At 39.9% G+C, this 25,696-nt stretch overlaps 1 protein-coding gene across 1 annotated transcript; it reads left to right on the top strand.

Moving 5' to 3' along the window:
* On the top strand, window positions 1-25,696 carry LOC309601971 (leukemia inhibitory factor receptor-like; the record flags this gene model as incomplete). The annotated part of the gene is given in 20 exon segments (XM_082335226.1): window positions 1-82; window positions 815-935; window positions 2,992-3,140; window positions 4,874-5,037; window positions 5,852-6,023; window positions 6,304-6,573; window positions 8,653-8,773; window positions 10,623-10,786; window positions 12,232-12,377; window positions 14,462-14,627; window positions 14,724-14,836; window positions 15,273-15,398; window positions 15,400-15,487; window positions 18,293-18,472; window positions 20,067-20,168; window positions 21,803-21,970; window positions 22,657-22,812; window positions 23,883-23,976; window positions 24,526-24,604; window positions 25,343-25,696. Coding segments are annotated over 20 exon segments (3,015 nt in total).

Below are 25,696 nucleotides of genomic sequence, written 5' to 3'. Positions count from 1 at the left end.
ATGTGGAAGAATTCAAGCCTCAGCTGCCTTTTCGCACTAGCTATTTTATGTTTAAGAAGCTTAATATATAGCCAAGAGATAGGTGAGTTTATTGCAATGTAATTCACAATTTTCTTTGTAGCTTCTGTACTGGCACCATTTAATTACATTGCTTTCCTACCATATGTATGTTCAAAAACCATCACCTCTGCAGTCCCACACCATCCTAGGGATGAAGGTACTACCAGGCCTGGTCTCTGCTTTCCAGCACCCAGTGGCATCATGTAAACCAGTGCAAAGTTGGGTGTTAAATTCTCCATAATGCAACTGTGATAATCTGCATATGCAGTTGGTGTAAATGTCTGCATTGAGACCTTGCTGTATATGTCGGCTGTCTGCGACAATTTCACACATTATCATTAATTGCCCTTCTGTCATTAATTGCCCTCCATGTGGGACAACAACAACAAAAAAAAAAAACAAAAAAAAAATGAGAAAAAAACCTCATTAAGTTTATCATCAAAGCTTGCGGTTTTGCCATTGGCCCAAAGCCTGCTTATTAGTCTAGGCTAGGAATGGGTATTGTGGAAAGAGACAGCTGCCTATGTCATTGCACACAAGTATAAACCCAGATTTTAGGTACTTCTAGAAATCTGGCAGTCTGTGGCTATCTATAATCAGGCACACAAATCATTCAACAGTTTTAAAATATTGGCCAGACATGCATGCATTAAAAATGTCAAAAGAATGGCTATATATGTGAACAATAGCAGTTGTTTTACAGTTGGTCATTTTTGACCTGCAGTTTGTGACTGTATATCTTATATGTTTTCAGGTTCTCTGGGGAACTCCCAGAATTTGAAATGTGTAACGCACAATTTACATAAAATGGCCTGTACTTGGGATGTCTCTTCTAAAGGAAGACATGGGCAAACTGACTTTTGCTACACTACCAAGTAAGTCCCCTGTATACCTGGTTTAAAACTTCCGAACTGTGATGAAAGTATAGTTATTCCTCAGTCACTGCCCATGGAATTTGTGATGCTGTTGTTTCCCAGCATCTACCCCTCAGTTTTCCTTGGGTGGTGCTCACTCCAGGCGCTGTTAACTCAGGCAATGACGGGGTTTCTGGAAAAGTATTGTTTCATGCTAACAGTTCTGCCGAAATCTCCTGCTTGCTCTCTTCAAAGGACTGGAAGATGCTCTCATTTACTCAGACTTCTCTGTGTGTCTGCCTAGCCCTTGCTCACAGTTTTCATAAGGGACATCTTCATACCAGGTTCAATCCAAAAGGAAATGATAGTTGGAATAAGCGGATCCTGATGTTATGGGCCAAAGCAGTAGAATATATGACATAAGTGTTCAAATGTGGAAAAGCATGAAAAATCTCTTGGTGGCTGTCTTATAACCTTTATGAATTTAAAGCTGTCTGGAGAGTATTGTATTAGAGAAAACGTGAAAATGATTCCATAATTACAATAGCCTTTCTGAAGTGAATGCAAGTTGAAAATTTCATGAAACGTTAAAAAAACCTTAAATCTTAAGTATGTTTTTCATGAATGAGAACTACATGTGCAATTCCCCATGCTGTGGGTCTGCCAAATACTTATGTGCTAGGGATGAGTTCAAATCCTTTTTGCGTCTTGATCCTGCCCCCAATCCAGATATTTGTACTGTCTCTTTTCCTGTAAATTCTGCAGGCAGCCCAGACTTGTCCTTAGGGTCCCAGGGCTTGGCTGCACTTCTTCCACCTACATGCTTGATTTTCTGTGTCTAGTTATTCCTCCTGCATTGCCAGCTATCATTTCTATTAAAAAAAACCCCAAAAATATATATGTGACGTTGTGGCCAGAATTCAGGAGTGCAGAGTTCATGAAGTATGGCCCTCTAAACAATAACAGCCATGTAGCTGCTGCTGTTTCTTCTTAGCAAAGCAGAACAGGCTTGGGTCCCCGAAGCAGAGAGGCTGAGGGCTGAGCTTAGTACAGACCTCCCTGAGGGAAAGAGATTTTGTTTTTCAGTTACCCAAACATCCTCTAATAATATCTCAGTACAGAATAGGAATAGCTTTTCTGAGCACTCAAGTCTCAGCTGGCCTTCACTAGCCCAATCTTTTGCATGAATCTTAAAAGTTCAACCCAAGCTCTTGACTCCAGCTGATGGGAGTTCCAGGGTCCTGTTCCAGTTCATAAATAAGTAACAGTCCCTCAGCAGGAAGTCTGGCATTGTTCTCTTTGCTTTCCTTCCTCCCATCATTTCCCCAAGAGGAAGCTCTGGATTTTTCCAAACTTTTTTCCTTTCTAGTTGCATATCAATGATTATGAGCAAAGGGACTTGACCCATCCATTATTGTTTCCTGTACGTATCTATGACCTCCAGACAAAGGCCAGATCACATTGTGCTGAGCACTGCACAAACATTATGTGCAGACTGTATTTCCACGTAGGATCTTAGCAGTTCTCTCCCCTACTCTCTGCTCTTTCCCTACAAGCTGAGCAGCACAAAGGAGCTAAAAGATTTGTTCTGAGATGGGGACACAGATGGGTGAACCTACTCTTTGCACCCATATGCCATCACTTTAGGAAGAAATGGAGGGAGAGGGAGTCAGGAAACATAAAGGGAGGGGGAGATACTGTTGGGGTTTGGTTTTTTTTGATTTTGCTTATTTTGAAATACTGATTTGTGGTGACTGGAGGTTTCAGAAATGTGTCTTTTCATTAAAAAGTCAGTTTTTCACTTTGAGGTGTTCTCTTAACGACTGGGTAGCTGCATTATACAACTAATGCACAGTCTACCACTATGATAAAAGTGAATTGAAAGACGAGGGAATGCCTGTTAATCTGATACTAACCAAAGCCCATGCAAGTCTTACTCCTTCACAGACTTGATATGGAGCTCTCTGTTATATTACAGAGAATTTGTGTTTTATTAGTGTCCTAGGAATAGGACTTGACTTGTCTTAGCTTCCTATCATCAGTTGAAATACCTGCTTAATCCTCTCTGTCTTTTCAGTGACCTCCCCCCTCCAGTGTGTTTTAAAACTAAGGAGAAAAGGGTCGAGATTCCAGTCCCAGAGAGCTCCACCGTGGTGACAATAAGCACAAACAGCATTTCTGCTGGTTTTGCTACCAAAGAATTTGAAATTCACAAGAAAGACATCTGTAAGTATCAGGTTTTATGTGTGTACATAAGGCCTTTATACTATGATTAACAATGCTCCAGAAGTGTATATGCTTGCAGTTTTCTTTGGCAGTGTTCCTGTATGTAAAATGTTGATGTGCTGAGTCCATATGAATCTACCATACATAATACGTTGTTTTTTCTCCCCTTTCAGGGGAAAGAAACCCCCTCTATCCATAGATCATAGCAGAGAAATCAAGGGCAGAATGTGAGGAGGAAAACAAAGTACAACACTGTTACATCCTCCTAATCACTCTTTGCCTTTGTTTTCCTAATTGTAAATTAGGAAGGATTTGTAAACAAGTTCCTAATCTACATACTGAAGTACCTGCATGGGGCATAAAGTACATTTACTCAGACTTGACTTGGGAAAGGCAGAATAAACTTCCTAGTGCCTGTTCTCCCATCTTAAATGCTGAACCGCTACAGAATTAAGTAGTTTATTCCTGCAATTTCACAACATTTTAAAGGCAGTTATATCATATGTCGCTCCTGACAGGATCATATTTTCTTAATATATGCCCAACTTATCGATTCTGTTCGAATGTATATGAAACTGAGCAAATACATTTATGCTTGGGAGGTAGGCTGCATCATATTGGAGTCATAGATAAATTAGGCTTTTTCCCACTTCCTTCCTCCCAAAGGAGGAAGTTGTAAGCTGAAGATGGCATTGACACCATCTGCCACACTTGCTCATAATTTAGTCTTTGGTTTCTGTTTGCCTGCTTATTCCTTTAGTGCAGTCAAAATCTAAAGTCAGTAGCACTTCTTATCCATGGTTCAGTTTTCTCTTCACTTGAGAGCAGCTCAGGAACTTTAACAAAACACATCTCAAAAATATGTGGGAAACACACTGGGTTCTCCAGCATCTTGCTGACTCCAGGCAGGATGGGTCTTTCAGGTTCTTCACAGGTTATCCCGGGTAGCATGTTGACTGTGCTGAACACTTTGCAGTCTCTCAGAGCCTTGTCCAGAACTGAAGATGGATAAATCACACATTTTAAAAACAGGATTTATCCTGCACCAGGCCCAATTCCACTTGAACTGCCATAACCCTTGCCTGCTTCTCAGCCTCTTGCTTCACCACCACTCATTCATAGAAGAGATGCTTCTGTTTAATCTTCCTGTCCTGTCCCCATCACCATGTCATGCCTTTAATATTTCTTGTAGCTTAAAATCACATTCCTCATGATCCTCTTCAGAGCCTCATGTGAGCTTCTTCCACCCTGTGCTTCTGCTCTCCTTTCTCCCTACTCACTTTTGTGTGAGTCCTCTCTTCCCTGCTGGTCTCCAAAACCTACTTCTTCCTTTGGAGGAAGACTCCCTAGATGTGTTCTCATGCACACTTCAAAGACTGTCACCCTGTTTCCTTTATCTCTGTGGCATTGAATGAAGGTTGTGAAAGACATGATGTCTTCCTTACTGTGCATTATGAAGAGTCATATTCATGATCAGTTACTCACACATCTGCATGCTGAGATGTTAGAAGAAAATGCTACCTGGTGACTCATCAGCACCTGTGCTTTCCTGGGAACTTTCATGCTCAAGTAATGACAGAACCCATCTTGTTCTAATTACAGAGGTTGAGTTACATGTTTGTATGGCTACTAGCCAGTTCAGAGCAGAGCAATGTGGCTGTTAAACACCTGTAGGGCTGGTGTTGCTGACTAATGACTTGATTATGGGCTTTTTTTCCCCTCTCTTTTTCAAGCATTTGTTCCTCTCACTCCACACATTCATAGTTTAACACCTGACTTTTCAACTTGCACATTAAATCTGAAGTGGAGTGATAACGGATCAGTCTTCCCATACAGACTGGATGCTTTTTGGCAGATTGAGGTACTCTGTAAAGAAGCAATGGAAAAAGTCACACAAGTAAGTCCTTTTCTTCCTTTATGAAAAATATATACAATTTTTGCCCCCGCTAATATTCTGGGAGGTCATTTGAAGAAAGATGAGAATAATGCAGATTGTAGAGCTTTGCAGAACCTGAGTGTAGTCATACTGCTGGTAGGTAACTTCTTGTTAAGTTTCAAAGTTATGAAGACAATGGATGCTATACTGTGAGTACTTATTCACAATCACAGCATTTTTTTTTTAATCTAGTACAGGTTTTTTAAATTAGAACTTGCTTATGAATTTGGCAGATATTTTATACCATTATCTCTGCTTTACTTCTCCGACAGTGTCTCAAGTCTTGGTGGTCTTTGAATGTTCAGTTTGCTTTTTTTTTGCAACCACGGTTTTTCCAGGCCAATTTGTAGCTCTGTTCTATAATTTTTAGGAATGAAGAAAAGATGAAATGTGCAGCCTGGGACTAATATTTAGAAGCATTTCATTTTGGAAAAGTTGGAACATTTCACTGCCTGGGAGAGGCTCAGGATACTGGGATGCGATGTATACCATTTGAAATGCTTGGCGAGCTTCCTGTTCTCCCTCAAATGCCTGCCCTCTAGTATTTCTGGCTGGCAGTCTACCTGGCTGATGGGCTGTTTAGCATCAGGCTTTTGTCCAAGTAAATTCACAATGCAACTGAAAGTTAGGTGGGATACTCCAACTATCTATTGGGATTTTATGATTTACTTCACTTAATTTGCCATTCTGTTGACACCTGGGAGATTATATGTCATTGCTAACAGATGTTCATAAACTCTCTTAGGTTTTTTTTTTTTTTGGGAAAACTTTGTAGGTAACTTACTATTCAAAACTGACTCATGAAGACATTCTTTCTTGGAACTGGACATCAGATATGCCTTTGGAGTGTACATCGCACTATGTGAAGATTCACTGTTACATTAATGTAACACAGTTTGTTGGCCCCAAGGATTGGAGTGACTGGAGCCCAGTAGAAGAGGTCCCTGGTATGTTTGTTCCCTTGCTACCACATGGACTTTGATTGCTTTATGAAAAGTAAGCCAAAGTCAGAGGAGAAGTGTTAGGCAGTGATGGCCTGCTGCTTTTGGGGGTGTTTTGATTAGAGAAATAATGTAATCGTTAGTTAATGAAACCTAGTAAACATTGATTTGTATGCACTGGAGTGCTTCCGAGTCACATTTTAGCTGATCAGCATCATGTTTATAGCAAATTGTTCATGTGGCATCGGTTGGTTGGTTTTGTTTTCTGTTCTTCCTTCTCTGCTAGGAAAAGATACCGAGTCCAATGGGAGTGGGGTGTTTCCTCAGGACACCGTGGTGGCAGTAGGTTCAGATGTGACAATTTGTTGTGTCCATGAAGAAGGACAGCAAATACAATGGATTACTTATGGACTAGAAATATACCAAATGATACATCTGAGCAGTTGGAGCAGTGCAATCAGAGTGCTAAATGCCAGTGCTTCAGATACCAGCGGGACAAACTTAGTGTGCATACTGTCCGAAGATGAGATGGATGGAACTGTCTTGTTTGTAGGATGTATGTATAATTATGTTTCCTAACCTTAGGAAAATCAAAATTATTTTGAGACTCTTAGGGTTCTGCTAGGAAACAGATACTATTGTGGCTTTTTTTTTTTCCTGGCCTTTGGTTTCTGAGGATGAACTGGGATTTTACTTGTTTGACCGATTTCACCATAGAAACTCCAGCACATGGAGAAGACACCAGGGCTGGGAGGATGAGGAGGTACCCATGTAAGCACCTCTTCTCTTAGAACCTGGCCCAGTGCTTCTCTCCTTGATCTCTTTTCTTAAGGCACTTCTTCATGATCTGGAATACTTAGTAGTTTATTGCCATATGAAGATTCATCCTCAGTCTCTATCAATTTAGGTTTACATTATTACAGTTTGGTCCTTGACAAGGCAAGAGTAAGAGCAAGAATTGTAAGTGAAAACATTCATTTACCAACCAGTCAAATGAAGACATTAAAACAGTTAGACTTGCAGCAACAACAGATGCTCATCCAGGGCAGTAGCTCCCTGGGAGCTAATTACAGCAAAGGAACCCGCCTGACAATTCATCTTTCCTGGAAAATCTTCTAAACATTCTTTTAATATTTTCTTTAAAGATACTGAGTCATCACGTATCTTCTCTGTGTAACCATGCCAGCCTCAGAAATATCTTCCAGATACAGATACCTCTTAAAACAAACTATTGAAAGTACCTAGTTCTTCTTTCCTGTAATTGGTCACTTCAGTGCTTTGTGTGTTTTCCCCACAGGAGTTTCGAGAGTTATCATATTCCAATAGCTGCCCATTAGAATCCTGTTTCCCATTACAAACACCTACCTTTGAACTTAGGGTCCTTGGGGTTGAGGGAAAGGAGAGGAAAGACTGGACTCATTTTGAAAGTGTGTTCCCAACTCCAGCCTGTGCCTCCTGTCATTGATTTTGTGTATTAACTGTGTGATAGAAAATGCAAAACAGAATCCAACCCTTTATGACTTCTCAGTGAGATGTTGTTTTTACATTATTTGTGCAGTATTTGCTGTTATGGGAGAACCTTCCAGGTAAATAAGTCAGTGGTTCATGAACGAAGGCTGTGATAATCCCATGGGGTTTTCCCATACAGTGGTTTTTGAAGAGCTGGGATGTGGTGAAGTCTATTTCCTGCCAGTGTTTCTTCTTGTGGTACCTACTTAGTGGGAAGGGGACTTGTCAGGATACTCTTGCTGATGGAGAGACATTTGGGTAAGAAAAGGTAGAAGAAGTAAATGTGTATGCACACCACCTTGGTTAAGCCCAGGTCTGGCAAAAGAAATGTTCTTTTTGGCCTGCTGCTCATAATCTGAACTAAGCCTGCCACTGTGGCCTCTTGTATTAGTGCCCCTACTCCAGGGCAGCTACATGGATATTATTGTGCTGCCTTTTGGGGAAAAGTGTATGATACTTGAAATAAGTGCTCTGCTTAGTCTCACGTTAGCATGATTACCCTCTCTGTTGGGAGCACTGTCCGTCTTCTCCAGGAAGGCATTCAACACCGCTCTAGTATGGGAGCAAAGAACAAGATTTAAAAGAAAAAGATGGGCACTTCCAAAGCAATGGTGAAGAGGACGAGCCATTTGGGGCTTGCTTTAACTTTCAAATTCAGGATGGAATTCATGCTAAAGGGAACATCTCCTTGACATGACTTGCTTGGAGAATTCAAAGCAGTGGTGGGGCTGGCATGTAAGAAAATGTGACGCACAGCCGACAGCATTCCTACATTGCTCAGCAGCTAAACTGACACTCAGAATTTGGAAAAGTCTTGGCAGAGTTTCAGTGAAACACTTCCAGGTCAGAGCCTGGAGCTTGTGAACATATTTGCATGTGATTTACCAGATTACCCACCCACTTAGAAGTCTAGAGTCAGATGGGGCTGATAATAATTATCCATCTGTTTTATTGGGATTTTCTTGAAGCATATTATTTATATGGTTGGAGCATGACTATTACCATGTATTTGTGAGGCACACAGTCTCAGCAGAAATGAATGGTGACGCTTTCAGGGAGCTAGCAGCCCAACTGTCACAGTAGGATGGCAAAACATCAACTGTTTTGGTTTCCTTTCATGCTACAGATGCCCCTGATATTCCCCAAAACCTCAGCTGTGAAACGTCCAACTTCCTGATAATAAAATGCATCTGGAAACCAGGAAGATCCAGTGGACAACGAAGAACAAAGTACAGTTTATTTGAAAGGTAAAACAATTCAGCACTAAAAGGAGTAAAAAGGTAGAACTGGAGTATATCCATTGCTGCCTGTGACTTGCTGCACCATGCCTGCTTAAATGAGATAGTCTCCATTGTTTAGAGCCTAAAATACTTCTCAAGAGTTTGTGGAAGTTGGAACTAAACTCCAAAAACAAAATTGGAGAACCCTAGTCTAGTTCTGCAAAATTGCAATGGGAATTAAGGGTAGCTTTTCCCAAAGACTTATGCCATATGGACTTATGACAAAATAAAGGGCTAAGTGTGTCAGACTGCTGCCAACATGTGGATAGGAATATGAGAATACAGGGAAATGGTGGGATTCATTCACTGATTTTTTTTTTTTTTTTTTTTTATATGCAACCTGTGTCAGCTCATCTGTCAGACATTTACTGAGCTTCTGCTATGCAGGATGACAGAAACTCACTGAGGAACAATTGTAAGACAGGCCATGGGGCATCACCCAAATGCTACTAGGGAAAATAGTAATAAGCCTATACCCATTCTGCTCCCAGCATCAAGAACTAGATAGTGTAGAGCAGGCAAAGTGCATGTTACCTGGAAAACGTTGAAAGGGACAAATAACACTGGCATCATCCACAGAAAGAAGTGAAGGCTGATATTCCACTAGTTTGTCTTACATTCTAGGCCGTGCAAAGCCTTAAAAGCAAAGAATCATTGTTTTGGAATAGCACTTGCAAATGGGATTCCTTGGTAGTTGTGATCAGAAGTTGGTGAGGAGTTAACAAAATTCCTATGGCGAGGAGGCTTACCCATCATGCCAAAGGAGCAGTCAGGGAAGGGAGCCAGGAGAGGCCTGAGTCACACAAACAGATGGGAAATAGAGTCTCATGGTGGCTTTGAAGCAAGTCAGAAGGAATGAGGATGGAGTTATGGTCACACGTGTCGTCCAAGATGCTAGTGCTAAAAAAGTGGGTAAGGTGCAAAGAGGTGGACAAAACAGAGCAGGTATTCAAAGGAAAGGAGCTCCAGTCACTGGCTGCCCATATTCAGCTCATAAATGAGGATGTAGTTCAGACTTGTTTTGCTCAGCCTAAAGCTGTGAGGAGATGAATATGATGCATTTCAGGGTAAATATTCTCATCCTTGTTCTCAGGCCACACTGAGCTATTGAAATGGAGAGTATGGTGTGAAGAGAGCTCAGAGCTCAGCTAGAACACAATAAAAATGCCCAAAGGAAGAAATTAAACTTGTGCTACTGAATGAGAGGTTTATGCAGATTGTAATTAAAGCAACTTCTACATATGTACATACATACAGATATACACTTTGGATTTTACCCCTAAAGATGTAACTCTGGTCTTGGCTGTTACCAGACTGCCTCTCCTGCTTTTGATTTAAAAACGGCTAGGACTAGTGGATGTATCCCAGGTAATAAACCTTAGTTTAGATTTGGTAGGATTGATAGAAAGATGTAATGCACGTTGCATCTCCCTAGTTCAGAAAGCAATTAAGAACATTCTTTAAATGCAAATGTATGCTGATCTGAACAAAGATACTTTAAATAAGAATCTTAGTTGTGACTTGTGAGGTGGTTTTACAGGACCTACCTCTTTTCCAGGCTTTTGAGAAGCGAGAGGATGGAAATGTTATGCTAGTGGAAGAGGAGTTTCACATGAGAACAGGGCAAGTCATGACTGATGCCACTTTAACCTGTGTTGTGGTGTCAGATATGCCTCTGCAATCAAATCATTGTGTAAGCCATGTGTCAGTGAACCCATCATTCTTTACTGTGTTTTCAGTCTAGACTTCTGGCTGTTCCTAGAAATTATCTTATCAAAAAAATTAAGTTGTGTCATCCCCACTTTTTACTTTGTAGAATATCTGGTAAAAATGTTTCATGTGAAGTAAATGAAATGAACAGAGAGCGTGTCTGTGGCTTTCCAGTATTGGCTGATCAAAAAACCTATGATTTCATATTAGGCGTCTCCAATCCTATCGGGCAAACAGAGTCATCGCTTTTGGTTGATTTAACTCAGAGAGGTAAGTACTTAAGAATTAATTACAAAGGCAAAAAGATATGTTTACTGCATGCTAACCATTTGTTTGTTTTGGGTTTGGAAGAACTCTGACATGGTATACTTGTCATTATTTTGCTTTATTGTCACCAGTGTTTTGCTGTGTTCGATAATTTGAACTTAAAAAAAAGAAAAGAAAGCTTAGGATATGTCCCGAGGCAAAGATTAGGTGTACAGAGAGATGCCATTTCTCCACAGTAATGCTACAAGATTGGATACACTGCTGTGTGGATAAATGCTACTTGCGATCTAATAATTAGCCAGCTGCTGTTTATGTATTACTTCATATTCTATTATGCATCAATAATTAAAATTTAGGTGTAACTTTATGAACTGCGAATGACCCTTTATTTCAGTGCCTGCTTATAGGGCAAAATATTATGCAGGTTTACAACAGCAGGATTTGGAGCATAAAAAAAGTAGCACTAAAAGGTAAAAGGTAATAACAGGAGTATTACCTGCTATTGGTAAGAGCCATGATCATCTGCTGTCATGGCTTGTAGAAAGAAATAACTTCTTTCATTAGACCTTTAGTATAAACAAGGAAAAGGAGAAGATGACCACATTTCTGGTGCTGTCTTCCCCGTCCTTTTCCATCTGCCTCCACAACCACAGCTGAGGGTTCAGGGGTTCCTAATGGTCACAGCATTCTGCTGTTCTCTATGAAAAACTGAATTTGAAATTGAAGATGGTGCAGGTTTTTTTGCCCATATCCCAGTTCATCTAGCCTGAGATTAGAATTGTCAGAGTAAATTGACAGGTCCTAGAAAAGCATAATTTGTTTCTGTTAATTATAAACTGGGCTGTTTTGCACCCAGTCGATACAACTGCTATTTCCTATTTGTTTTCTTTCCTTTCTTTCCCTCACTGTGCACTTAATTCCCAACATAGAGTACTTATTTCCTTAAGGGTAACTGGACCAATTCCAACAGTAGAGATTTTTTTGCTCTGATTGATAGCTACAAATAGTAGTACTGAATATCATTGAAAAGTTCCATGAAGGGAGTTTTGGGGAGGGAGAGGTCATTTGGGAGTCCTACCCTGTCCTAGTCTGCAGATTTTAAGTTCTAACTTACAAAGTTCCCAAAAGGTGAACAAAGTTGGGTGAATTTCATCCATCGCTGTGGTCCTCTGAAATAGCCCACGTTTCACCTAGGAGGGGAAATGTTTTTCTGTGTCTCTAACTCCTTATCACACTCAGCCTTAAGTAAATCTGTTCCCATGTTTGATAGCTGAGAAGAGCATCAGGAATGAGACTGCTTGCAGGTGCCTTCCAGCACCAGGCTGTCCTAGTTGCTGATTGGATTATTTATCCTTCTGATCCTCTTTAATCTTTTAAAACCAGATCTTTCTGAACTGAAATTAATGGGTTTTTTCTTAGAACTGAGAGGTTTTTCTTTATTTTTTAAGTTCATCCAAAAAATCCAGAAAAGTTAACTGTTTCTGGGAACAGCTCTACAAGTATCCATCTGTGTTGGTTTATAAATGGCAACTTTGCTGATATCAGGCTTCTGTGTCAAATTGAAATTAGCAGTGGTCACTCTGAGCAAAAACTGGTAAGTGTTGCTTTTAATGGAATTTTTTTGGCTCAAATGTTGATCTTTTTCACTGAACTAATCACATTTCAAGTTCTTTTCTCTTTAAGAGCTTCATTCTGATCATCTTATTAAATGATTAATGTGGTAATGACTAGAAGTTCATCTACTAAAATCAGAAAAAGTTCTGCTCATCTCTGTTGTTGCCTGCTTTTTTTTGTTAGTTTTAAACAATTTAGTGGAAAGTCAAATCACCCACCATGTTATTTGGTACTTGGAGAAGGTGCATCGTGCTTTATGCTGACACTTTAAGTAACAGTCCTTGTGTTTTGTCCTTCCTGGTGCAAACTGTATTAACACACGCTTGTTCCAGGATGTGCTGCTGCCCTGCAGACTTCTACAGCGGTTGTTTTGGATTGCCTCTTGCAGTCTGTAGTTGAGTCCATCTGTACATGTGTCATCTCCCCACAGAAGCCACAGAAGTGATGCAGCTAAGATGATTGAACATAATCATTATATACATCGTCTCTAAAATAATAGGGTGGTAGTTACTGCATGCTCTATAAGAGTATTTTTAAAATACTTTCAAAGCACTTACAGAGTATGGAAGCTTTAAGCTTTTATATTTTATCTGTAATGGCATGTGTTAAGTAATACCCAGATATTAGGCACTGCAAAGAAAACTATAGATATCTTGGGAATTAACAGGAGAAGGAACTGGCTTTTAGATGTAAATAACAGCTCTGACAGATGAGCTGTGTTGGATTTTGGTGTAGTAGTCTGAGATACCCTCAACCACAGTTGTCTGCATTTCTCTGCTCCCAACAGTTACTGCTTCTGGAGCAGTCAGCAGGGGAAACAAACATTCTCAGCTCAGTTTTAGCTTAAACTGCTAAAAAAAGTAGGTTTGCACAGCTCTATCCACAGCTATGCTGCTTGAAGCCTCGGGCACATACTTGTTTGTGAACTCTGCTACCAGGTCAGTAATCTGGGGCAGTGGGAGATGGTAAGGTCTTATGCTGCCACAGCAGTTTGATTCACTGCACCTGTATCAGAGCCCTCAGTTACAGATACTTTGAAACACAGCAAACAGCTTGGTAGAAGTTTTTACAGCATTGTTATGTTGTCTCTGGTTGCTTAATAAAAAAAACTTCCAAGAGTTCTCTGTAATAAACAAAAGTAGCTGTGAAATTGTTATGGGGTTTTACATGGCATTTTGAGGATGTTTTCAGAAGCTTTTCCATATGTATGAGAGATTGTTGGCTTCTTTGATATTTTTCAAGTTGTCATTTGGTTTTAGAAATGCACAATTAGTTGCAGCTTAAAGTCACTTGGAGTCCAGGTTTTGGCAGCTGTGATGCACATGTGTTATAATTAGATTCAGTAAAAAATATTCCCAGGCTTAGGGTTTCTTTAAGTAGTTATGAAACTGAAATACTCCCTAGACTCACACTGTTTTAAGAATAACAGGAGAGACTAGTCCTACAATAAGAGCTGTGAACAGAGATCACCTGGGTAAGACTTGGATACTATCTTTTGAAGGAAAAAGGACTGCCTAGGAAGAAGGCTTCATGATAAGCATCTTGTTCAGATGGACTGTGCATGCATCTTAGGAAAAAGGCCTTTGTCCACCCAGTTTGGTATGCATGTGCACAGTGGAAGTGCAGGTTCTGAATACCAGAGGTGAAATCCTGGCCTGCCTCATGTGAGCAGAAGTTTTGCTGCTCATGGGAGAGAGGGAGACTAGATGGGAAGCAGCAGTCTGCTACTGTGTGCAGAACTCATCCTGTTGAAGGCTCATCAGTGTTATCTCTCCTTTTCATGCTTTACATCTCAAAAGTGCTACCTACTGTGATATTTCAATTTCTGTGCTATATATGACTTTATTTTGGCAGACCTCTGAAATTTTTTCCTTTGTTTAGGGTGACTGCATAGGAAATATTTTCCTTTTTCATTAATTTCTTTGTAGGGCTTGACTGCAGCTCTTTTTCACGCTGTCAATATTCTTGGGGAAAAATATCACCTTTTTTAGGCATTGACTTTCAGCATAATCTAGGAGCAAAAAATATATAAGTATCATGTCAAATTCCATACATTTTTAACAGCACAATGTCTCTGTGCCCAGTGGAAAATTCTCAACTTACACGGCTCAGCTGAACATATTGCACCCATATACCAAATACCAGTTCAGGGTGCGCTGTTTGGCTGCTGACCACTTCTGGAGATGGAGTGACTGGAGCAGGATAGAGGAGCACACAACACTGGAAGCCTGTAAGTTTATTTAACTCTTTGATGATAAAATGTTGAACTTGTGAAGGCATATGTTTTAAAATTAGCCATCTAAAAAGCTAACTTTTTGACAGATAGTAAATTGTCTACTATGCAACTTGGAAAAAAAATCCCCCCCCCCCCCCCCCCAAGGACCAGATATCTGGAGAGAGAGAAGTCCTTCTGGAAAAAGTCTAAAAATCTTCTGGAAGGTAGATAGGACACTTAAAGTTTTAAAATATATAATCTAACTCTATGAAAAAACTTTTTTTTACACATTTATAAATGAGTGAAGTTTACAGTCAATAAATTGGATTGCTTTTCTTAACTTTTTATAGAACCACCCATTGAGATAAATATTTTTCCTCAAATTAGAATATTATTGAAGTTTTATAATTTAAACATCGTATTGAGAAGCATTCCACATGAAGAATTAAATTTTTAATATATTCCAGCTGAAAATGAAAAACTTAGAACACAGAACTTACGAACTGTGTTAATTCTCAAAGTCACGCTTGAGTAACTGTCTTTTCTGCCTTGTAGTCCTATACATTCATCAGACTAGGTCAGGACATTAAATTCATATTATCCTATGTCTCCTTTTGTTTATTTCATTTTGGTTTTAATGCGTTCTTTGTCTGTTCATAGCCCTTATCCCTTTCTGAAGCCAATGGAAAAATAGTGTCTCATGAAGTGTCCAGCTACCTGCTAGAGACACCACTGGAGTATAAAGAAGTCACTGAACCCTCAAACAGTACTGAGATAAAACTTGGAAAAAAATGACTGTGTAATTACTGTTGTAGCCAAAAACCATGCAGGTTTGTCTCCTCCTTCAAGGATAACAAGCATAGAACTTCCAAGTGGTGAGTGCTCCCAGCAGAGAGCTAAACACCTTCAAAGCTTGGGGAATATCTGGGCGAGTATTTTTAATGGAAAAATAAGATGATGCATGCTTTGTTTGTTTGCATTTGGTTTCTGTTTTTTTTTTTCCCCACCCAAATCTACTGGGTGGGGGAAGAAAAAAATTGCTGCTTTGCTTTTAGGGTAGCATCTTGCCAATTAATTGTGCTCTCTGCATAAAAGGAGGGTGATAGTGTGCAGTCTCCGCAACTATGTTGCGCTTCTCTGGAGAACTTCCAGGAACAAGAAGGATGAGGCTTCAAAGCATTAGTGTTGATCTCTGATGTTTAGGGAGCTCAGTTTATTTCTGTGTGTTCTTGTTGAGATGTTGAAAAGTGTTACATGTTAAAGAGAATCAGAATAAAGTTTTGGGAGTGTTGTGTGGCTTTTTAAGAGGAGAATTGTCAGTTCAATGCCTCCGAGCTCTGCAGGAGAATATTAATTGGGCTGGTTGGTAAAGCATTGGCATCCTTGTGCTAGGAGCTGAGGTCTGAAAAGGAGGTAGGACTTTAGCTTCCCAATTAAAACACTGTCATTCTTGCTGTGGGCTTTTGTAAAGGGAAAATAGCTGAGCCAGATAATGATTTTCTGCTCCTAACACTGGGCTTGGGGAGAAGATAATATTGCATGTGGCTATTGAGAGTCCATGCTTCCCTGCATGCCAGGAAGAGTGTAATCTCCCAAAGCCCAAACCTTTAGCTCCAGATCTGGCCGATGCTCTGCAGGGAGGACAGATTTACACAGTGAGGCCCCTCTCTGCTTGTTTGCCAGGAGCATATATGGTGCTGCTTCTCCTTCCCCACCCAGAGAACAGGTATCACAGTTGCCTGTCTTGCAACTCAGGTTCTGATAAGACAGTGCCATCTCTCATAGGAAGAAACATGCTTTGACTGAGATTAACTTCGAGAGAAAAATGGAAATCCAAAACACCAATACCTAAAATATATTCTTAATCTGCTCCTTGGAGGGAAAAGTAATTGTACGGGACAGTTGAATGAATGAAAATGCTTTTATAGCTCTCCTTCAGCAGTAAGAGAACTAGACTCTGGGAGTTGGGAAGGTCTCTGTAATAAGTTTGTGGTGTGGGACAGCTGATAGCAGCTGTAGCTTTGTGTTCATTTATAGCTTTCTCTCGGATGTCTGAGGTTCCCTTTGGTGTTACCCAACTTGTACTTGTTGAAAATTTGCTCCCAAGTTGATATAGGGATTATCTGAGTCACTGACTGGAGTCATGAAAGATGACTCATTCACTGAACTGGATGACATTTCTGCCCAAACATCTTTTCTAGCTGCTTCCTGTGTACAGTCTGTAGGTGCTTTTAATGTCCGTAAGAGAGCAGTGGCTCTGAAGCTTGAGATCTGCTGTGAAAACACAAAGGGTACTCTGCCTTAATTAATTTGTCACCGTCTCTGAAAAGTGCTCTGCAGAGAGTCGGGGTGTATAATCTGGCTGTTACAGGCTCCCCTACCACAGTAGTACTATAGTGCTAGTAGTTATTTCTACTACTCTAGGTTGCAGCTATAAATACACCAAAATGAGCAGTACTGCCCTGGGTGAATTTCTAGTCATCTAGCTCAGGAAATAAAATTGAGTGTGGTGTATTTAAGCATTTTTTTTTTTAGAGAGTATGTGCTCACTGTCAATAAAAAGTCTTTCCTGTAAATAGGAAAATTAAAGCAGTCTAATTAGAAACATGCTCTCTTCCCGCATCATAGAAGTGTGGTTTCACTGGATGAGTAATAGTTTTTTAGGGAAAAGTATTGAAAGACTTCTGGAGTTGACTTGTCTTTCTAATCATGTGTGTCTGTCTTGCCATGAGCAAGCTAGAAAAGGATTGTACACTTTGCTATATGTTAAGATTATTTAGAAATAGACAGTTCTTGAACATTCACAGCACATCTGTGAGAGTAAAGTTTTCACAACATTGCTTCTTAAAATCTGCCCTTGCCCTTCAGCCTTCCATAGTTTATGGCTTTAATAACATGAAATAATAGACTCAATAGGGAGCATAAATGAGAACACTGAAAAAGGAAAAACTGTAACCCTGAGATTTGTTTTTGCAGATCTGTTGTGGAGCCACAGCTGTAATGGTGGCCTTTGGAAAACATCCCTTAGCTCTGCAGGGTCCCATCTGACAGACAGCCGTGGAGGGAAGCTGCAGGAATCAGAAGTCACTCCCAGATCTGATCACTTCAAGGGCAGCTAAACCTTTGATAATCAGAAACAAAAAAAAAAAGTCTAAAGGAAAAGCAGGTTTTTTTTATTTACACTTGGTAGACTGGAGCCTCCGTAAAGTTCACCAGGGACTTGACTTTTGCTGTTGATTTTCAGTGAAAAATGGTTGTCTGTGGTCAGGCGAGTGACAGCAAGATGCTGAAGGAAACAAAAGCAAACTGATGAAATGACAGCAGGAATTTATAGCTGGAGGCTCCTGCCAAATTGGTGTCAAGTCAGATTTGAACCTGACATCTTCTGTAAATCCTTACCTTGAAAAAGTGCTTTTTAGCCAGTCCTGAACTGCAGCATTTATCATCATACTTAAGGCTGGCTGAGGGATTTGCTGCAGGCTACATCTGATTTCCAGTACTTCAGAAAGCACAGTTGAGTGCACCACTTCAAATTTCACAGTACCAGGAGTGCGTCTCTCATTCTTAGAAATTACTGCAGTTTATAAAACCTTTGTGCTGTGGCTGGAAGTCTTTCTTCCAGCTTGGACTACAGATAAGTGTCTGCTCTCTGATGCATTTTTGTGTCGTCTTTGTTGCAGACAATGTCAAAACGGATCGAGCTGTGGCAATGGGGAATGGAATTTATATTTTTTGGAATTCTTACCCCAACATGACCTGTGGCTACATAGTAAAATGGTGTCATTCATCTGGGTCTGAACCCTGTAGTGTGGACTGGCAGAAATTTCCTGCAAATACAACAGATGCAGTGATGAAGTCTGGTAAGTCAGAAATTGTTTTTTGTGAGTCTTTCTGGTTGAGAGCCTGAGCAGCAAGTGGAATGAGAACAGCACCAATGCTATAGATTGAGGATTGTTGCATTGCTGTGCGCTTGTGTATATAAATGAACCCCTTCTTGGTACTGTGTTTATTGTAATTTCATACACAGCCTTGCCAAATCCAAATATCAGTCTTTACTTAACTGTTATCATCCTATGTTTATTAACTGTTTTGAAATTACCTCTTCTAGCTACACCCAACAATTTTCTAACTCTGCATAATGGTTAATCTAGGGTTTGGGGTTTTATTTGGATTCTAAACATAAACAGCACTGCTCAGGATGGGGGGGAAGACTAATCTGTTGTTTTTACTTGAGGCAGATTTTTTTTAAGTCTGACCTCTGTGTGTTGGCTTGCTGTCAGCAATTGAAGTCTCCTGGAACAGGGCACGTTCTAGGTGCTGGTGGGCAGATCAGGGAAATGAAACTCAGCTGTGGTGTGACTAGTAGGAGCAGAAGAGGAAAGAGGACCCAAGAAAGATGTAGGATTTTTCTCTGCTGTCTAAAAGGGTATATATTTGCTTTTTGGAAGAGTTTAGTCTCCATTAGAGAAAACAAATTGGAGCTGTGTACACAGGAAAGTTGGGGGGGAGGGACCTGGAAGGGGGCAATGGTGTTGTAATTACAGGCAGGAAAGCCTGTGTCCATGTTGTTTTCATTTGTGCTGGCTAGAGCTTGCTTTTTCTAAGCAGATAATGCTGTGTCTGTCCTAGGATGCACTGCTCTACTCCTGAGCTCTTTCCTGGGATGCTTCTTGCAGCATGTTGTGGGAGTTACCAGGCTGCTAGGGCTGGGCTCAAGCTGGCAAATTCACCTCTGCGCTTAGTCCTGCCAGGAGAATCTCTCAGGCTGGACCTGAACTCTTGCAAAACCCACTTGACTTCTGTAGAGGTTCACAGTGGCATCTTGTTTAGAAAAAATCTTGAAAGTAGTGTATACCCCTGACTTGAGGAAATCCCAGGAAGTGGTAAATTATTTACGCGTTGTAGTATCAAACACCTGTGCCTCCATCAAAGACATGTGAAATGGAAATTTGATGGCTATCTGTGTTTTGTAGAGTCAGTTCAGGCCTGGAGTTCATTGCTAAAGTGCTTCAGTATTACTTTTGAGAGTTCTCTGAATTTCTTTTGTACTTTTTCTGTAATAAGCCTGGGTATTTCAAAATGCATTTGTATTTCTGAGGAAGAGGCAGGATCTACATGGCTGCTATGGGAGGAAAGGAAGGGGATTGTTTCTGGTAACTTCAGTTTGTGTTTCCTCATGGAAAGAGTAATTTATGCAATTTGAGTAGCCTGTTTTGAATCCTAATTGTTTAGAACCAAAATTTCTCCGGGAGCTAGATTTGCTTACTGCTTCTAAACCACATCTGATGGTATAGCTTTTATAGGAATTACAAGTAGGGATAGTAATTATACCTAACACTGTGGTCTAAGACTTTGTAATTTTTTAATACTTATATAAATAAGTCTGCATCACGTGAAAGCTAAAAGCATCGCTCTTCATAAGTGAAATATTCTTACAGCAATTTTCTCTTGCAGCTCTGTTTAGACCTGGCATGAGATACAACTTTTCACTATATGGCTGCAAATCCAGTGGGTATCAGTTGTTGAAAAACATAACTGGGTATATGAAAGAGCTGTGTAAGTGTACTTTATCATTCAGGATCTTCACAAAGTGAATTTAGACTGTGTCTATTTTTAGCTCAGTGTTGGCAGAAGATTGAGACCAGAATCCCCATGCAGTACTACTGACTTCTGCCTGTTCTCTGTATATAATGGTAATACATTTCTCCAGCCACTTCCAGTTCCCAGCATGCAATAACCTTGTGTCCTCCAGCTTGTGTGGAGGCACAGGGTGCCACAGAAGTTTGCTCTGAAGACAGCGGTCTTCAGAGTTGAAGGCACAGGCATAATTTGAACCACAGGGATGGAGTCACTTCCACAGGAGAGGAGGCAACTTTTTTTGATTTGTCAAGTCAAAGTAAACTTCTGAGCACATTTGGTACAGCTCAGCAAATATAAAAGATGTCCACAACATTCCTGTTTAAAAGCACTTCTTAGACCAGAACTACATCCTAGAGTACAAACCACTTTGAGAAGTGCACTTGCGTTCCTTCCTGTACCAAGTTCACCCCATCCAGCTAACTGCTGTTTGACCCAGGGCTGAGCTTTGCTTGCCTGGAGATGCATTAATGGCTGAATGCTTTCTATTCCCAGGAATCTGAACATGGCTTTACCCTTTAACATCACAACTCTTGTGTGAAGAGTATTGTAACTATAGTACCCATTTCACTTTGAAGTTTAATATGTTTTCTGCTAGAATAGTTTGCTTGGAAAACTGAGCTGCTGACATAATCTGAGCCCTTGGAAATGCTGTTGTTTATTTCATAGCTAAGGTTGAAGGTGAGGTTAAGGCAATTTTACCAGAAACTCAACTTTCAGTCATCTGCATCTCTAAAAATCCTGAACAGTTTCCCAGAAGATTTTTCCATATGTGTTCTCAATAGATTGGAAGCTTTCAGGGTAAAAAGATAAAGACTTCGGGGGAATAAAAATGCATTGGACATGCAGAAGAAACTTTTTAGGAACCGAGAAATGTATTCACTTTGCACAAGAGCATAGATTTATTCTAAAACTTTGAATTTGCCTTTGGACAGATAACCATCAAGACAAAATAGATGCATTCTTGCATGAGGTCAGCACTGGTAGGTAGTTACAGATCAATGCCAAATGTCAGACAGTCCTATTACGTGACCTGACACAATATCTGCTGTAACACTTTCAGTGAGGTCCAGGTATTGGAATAAGGACTTGTGATGCCTGCTAAGACTATTTCTTTTAAGTTGAGATAGATTTCCGTGATAGGAATGTGGAGTTTGCTTAATTTGAAGAGAAGCTATGCAATCACAGAGTTAAAGCCTTTAAAAGCTAAGCAATTTGTATGCTTTGAATGGTTATGCAGTCTTTTGGGGTTTGTTGCAGGTAGAAGGGTATTTACATGTATGGGTCTGTAAGAAGGCTGCCCAAGGAGAGATTTTTCTTTCAGCTTCTGTTAGTAGATAATACTGCAGTAATTAATAGCAATGAGACCAACATACTTGTATCTTTGTAATATCACCTGCCCAGACTTTTCACATGTTCTTGAGAAAAATGTATTCAGGAAAAAGTTGAACATGCTAGCCCTGAAATAAAACTGATGAAACACTTAAGAGGATTCAGCATTTAATGATAGGATGGTTTCTTACTAGCTTTCTCCTTCATAATTCTCCCTACAGCTCCAAAACGTGCACCAAATTTTACTGTAGAAGAAACTTCTTCAGATTCTATATTAGTAAAATGGGAAGACATTCCTATTGAAGATTGTCAGGGGTTTTTAGAGGGATATCGGCTTTCCTTTGCAAAAGGTGAAAAAGATGCTTTAAAGCCTAGACTTTCAGAATCAGGTAAATAAAAATCTATAAAATATAAAGTCTATAGATTGCAATTTCCTTGCTCAAGCTTTTTTTTTTTTTTAAATTAATTTCACTTTAAAAAAAGATGTTTTTATCATAATTCAGTTGCATTACTTCACTGGCATAATTGGCTGCTGGTATGTGACAAAGGCATTTGAAATAATCAACTCCTTGTGTGGGTAGCACAGTTGTTTTTAATATAAGGGAAAAGTTGGAGAAAACACTGACTCACAGAGTCTATAAAGCTATGCAGTGACTAAGTGGCAATGTGACACACTGCCCTGTGTACAGATATCCTGGGTAGATGAGACGTAGGGGAGGTTATGTGGCTATATTTAATTTGGTATATTCTTCCAGTACCCATCTCGTAAGGACATCTCTGTACAGAACTGAAGCCTGACTCACATTAACATAAGAGGACAAGCAGGAGTGAGAAAAGAAAAAACAAATAAACAAACAAACAAAAAAAACCTGAAGCCAATCTGCAGCAACAACACACTCCTGTGCTGTTAGCTGTGAAAGCAAGCAGCATTGCTAGGATTCTTTATTTCAGTTTTCCTTTACACAGACTGTTCTTCAGGTTTCATATGCTGACATCAAGAAAGTCTTGCTAAAGCTGAGGCTTTGTGAATCATTTCTTACAAGGTATGCTTTTCTTACTGCTTCCAAACAAACAGGGAATCCAGAACTTAAGAATATCACTGACTTAACAAAAAATTTTTTGAAAATACTTGATCTTCAAGGCAAAACAAGTTACCAACTGGACCTACAAGCCTACACTGCTGGTGGGTTGAGCCCTCCAAACAGCCTCTATGTGGTGACAAAGGAGGACTGTAAGTCGAATAACCCTGTTCATTAATATTCTTTAGCACAGGGCCTGTACAACGTATATAAAGCTGAACTTATCTTGGTTTTTTTTCTGGTCCCTTTAGGTAGTTTGGGCCTACAGTCTAATTTTTAATTTATTTAGTTGCTTATTTTTAAATACAAAAATTGGTACAGCTCAGGGTGAGGAAAAGATCCTTTCCTATTACAACTACCTTGTAGTTCATGGTAATGTATGCAAGAAAAATAACTTCTAAACTACTACTAAATATGGTGGAGTCTGAACTTAGTCTTCTCAAGCAGCTAGTTGTTTTTGTCAAGTTCCCCATGATGAATATCTACTAATACATGGTGGGAAGAAAGACATTGTGGAAATATTTACCAGTTTCAGAATTATAATCAGATGCCTCTGCTTTGAATTCAGTTTTATCAATCGCCTGACAAAAACAAATCCAGAAAGACAATTAAAAAAAAAAAAAAAAGAGATTGACTTTGGGGAACGGGGGGGGGGGGGGGGGGGGGGGGAGGAGTATTTCATATGGAAGAAAGACTAAACACTGGGGTGCAACTAAAATACACAAAAAATCAAACTTGAGGCACTTAACATCAATGAAGGAAGATAGTGGGAATGTATCAGAGAGAAACCCTGGGGATTAGAAGCATTGTAAACCATATAAAAGACAGTACAGTTTGTGCAATGAGTTGTTGGCCTATAAGAGCCATTATTAGAGATTTGGCCAGCTCAAGTAACCTGAAAGTGCAATTCCAGCGCTTACTGAGAACAGAAATTACAGTGGCAATCAGTCTTGTGTTGTACGTGAAGCCTTTCACAATTAAGCAATCAGAGAGAAGTATCTGCTGATTCCTGTAGTTATCCCTGAATCAGCTCTGTTTATGGATGGACTTTTGCCCTTCCGGCAAAGGAGAAGTATACGGTATAGGTCACTGTTTGCAGACCACTGCTAGATGAGTTTGAAACGGTCTCTAATCTGTGAGAATGTTAGAAAAGGCATAAAACTTGCTGGTAACTTTGGATATATATTTACTGTCTTGTCTTTTTTTTTTTTTTGTCCCCCAGCTGTAGGATTAATCATTGCAATTCTCATCCCCATGGCAGTGGTTGTGCTGCTTGGAGTGGTGGCCAGCATCTTCTGCTACCGAAAGAGAGAATGGTAAATGCGTTCAGTTCTGATTTTTTCCTGGATGCGTTTGCTTCAGTGATAGTTTTCCATGTTTTTAGTTACTCTCTCTTTTTTTCCAAGTACCTAAAAATTTCAGTGGGCTTTTACAGACCTTTGTGTAAAGGTGGATGGCAAAAACACATTGTAGAAGGTGAGGGAGAAATTGAGTTGGAGAGAGGTCAGAGTGAGGAATGCAAAAAGGTTTTGCAGGAGCCTGTCTCCCAGTGAGAACCATTTATAAATAGTTCCCAAATGGAAATAAGCTGGCAACATTATAATTTGTGAGCCATCCACACTCAGGTGGACATCCCATCTTCAACCTCTTGTAAACATAGCATATCAAGTTCCCCAGTTTAAAAATAAAAATTGTGTTTGCTGTTCTTTCCATTAAATACTTAGTGAAAGTGTAATGCGCTAAATCTTTGTGCCAGATGTCTTCAGTATTCTGAATTAAAGGGAAATGTCCTGACTCCTTTAGTGTACTGGCAATCTGTTTCAGGGTTTGGTAACTTTTAAAAGTTCATTTTTTCCTCCTTAAAGGATTAAAGAAATGTTTTATCCAGAGATCCCAAATCCTGAGAACAGTAAGGCACTGCAGTTTCAGAAGAACATCTGTGAGGTAACCCTCATTTTAAATCTAGTATTTTAAACTTCTAAAAGTTATTGTGAGTAAAGAAGTCTTTTGTAAACTTTGAGTCTTCTGCTCCAGTTGTGTTTAAAAAACAAAACAAAACAAAAAAAAAAACAACCCACACACAAAACAACAAAAACAGCCCAAACCTCTGTGGCAGGGGGGAACAGGACAAGCTACTGAGTAACTTTTGTCAGGTGCTATCTAGAGCTGTCATGTTGTTAATGTAGTTACTTGCAAAGTTTGAACTAGGAAAGGACTGCTGCATTTCTCTCCTCCCGCACTAATGGGAAGTCTCAGTACATGATAACGATGTGGGAGTAACGCGCCCATCTTTGTCATAGCGTTAGGAGAAGTAGAAAGTGTGGAGAAGTGTACGTGCCACATCCCCAACCTTCTGGTAGACATAGCTGGAACTGAGCGTAACATTTAAATAACCTTCTGGAATGGGTTATACAAAGCCGAGAATTGGGGAAAGAGTTCTCAAACACTTACTGCAAGATCTGGAGTCTCTTTAAATTGGCTGAAATACTTTTAATGTTAACAGGAATATGTGATGAGCCAGAAAATGAGAATCAAAATGCTTTTTTAATATTGTACTAATGGCAGTGGGATGAATGCAAGCCACAAGCCAACATACTGATTTAATTTGGGCAAGTTGTTGGCTTTCAGGATTTCCAGGTCTTTTGGCTTAGTCTCTCCCCCTTCTCCTTTTTCTCACTTCAGGGGAATAAGACACTTAAAACACTGGAAATGAACCCCTGTATTCCCAATAGTGTTGAAGTGGTGGAAACACGGTCTGCAGCTCCCAAAATTGAAGACATGGAAATTATGTCCCTGGCAGCAGACACCACTGTGCTGGAAGATGGCTCTGACTCTGAAATAGAGAACCATGTGGTTGTGTCCTACTGCCCCCCTATCATTGAAGAGGACATCTCAAATCCCTCTATGGATGAACCTGTGGAGTCATCTCAGGTGGTTTACATTGACATCCAGTCAATGTATCAACCTCAAATTAAACCAGAGGAGGAGCCAGAAATAGACTTAGTGACTACAGCAGGCTATAAGCCACAAATATAA

Source organism: Platalea leucorodia, assembly GCF_965183815.1.
Source record: "Platalea leucorodia genome assembly, chromosome: W".
Classification (NCBI taxonomy): domain Eukaryota; kingdom Metazoa; phylum Chordata; class Aves; order Pelecaniformes; family Threskiornithidae; genus Platalea; species Platalea leucorodia.
This window is presented reverse-complemented; position numbering and strand designations above follow the sequence as displayed.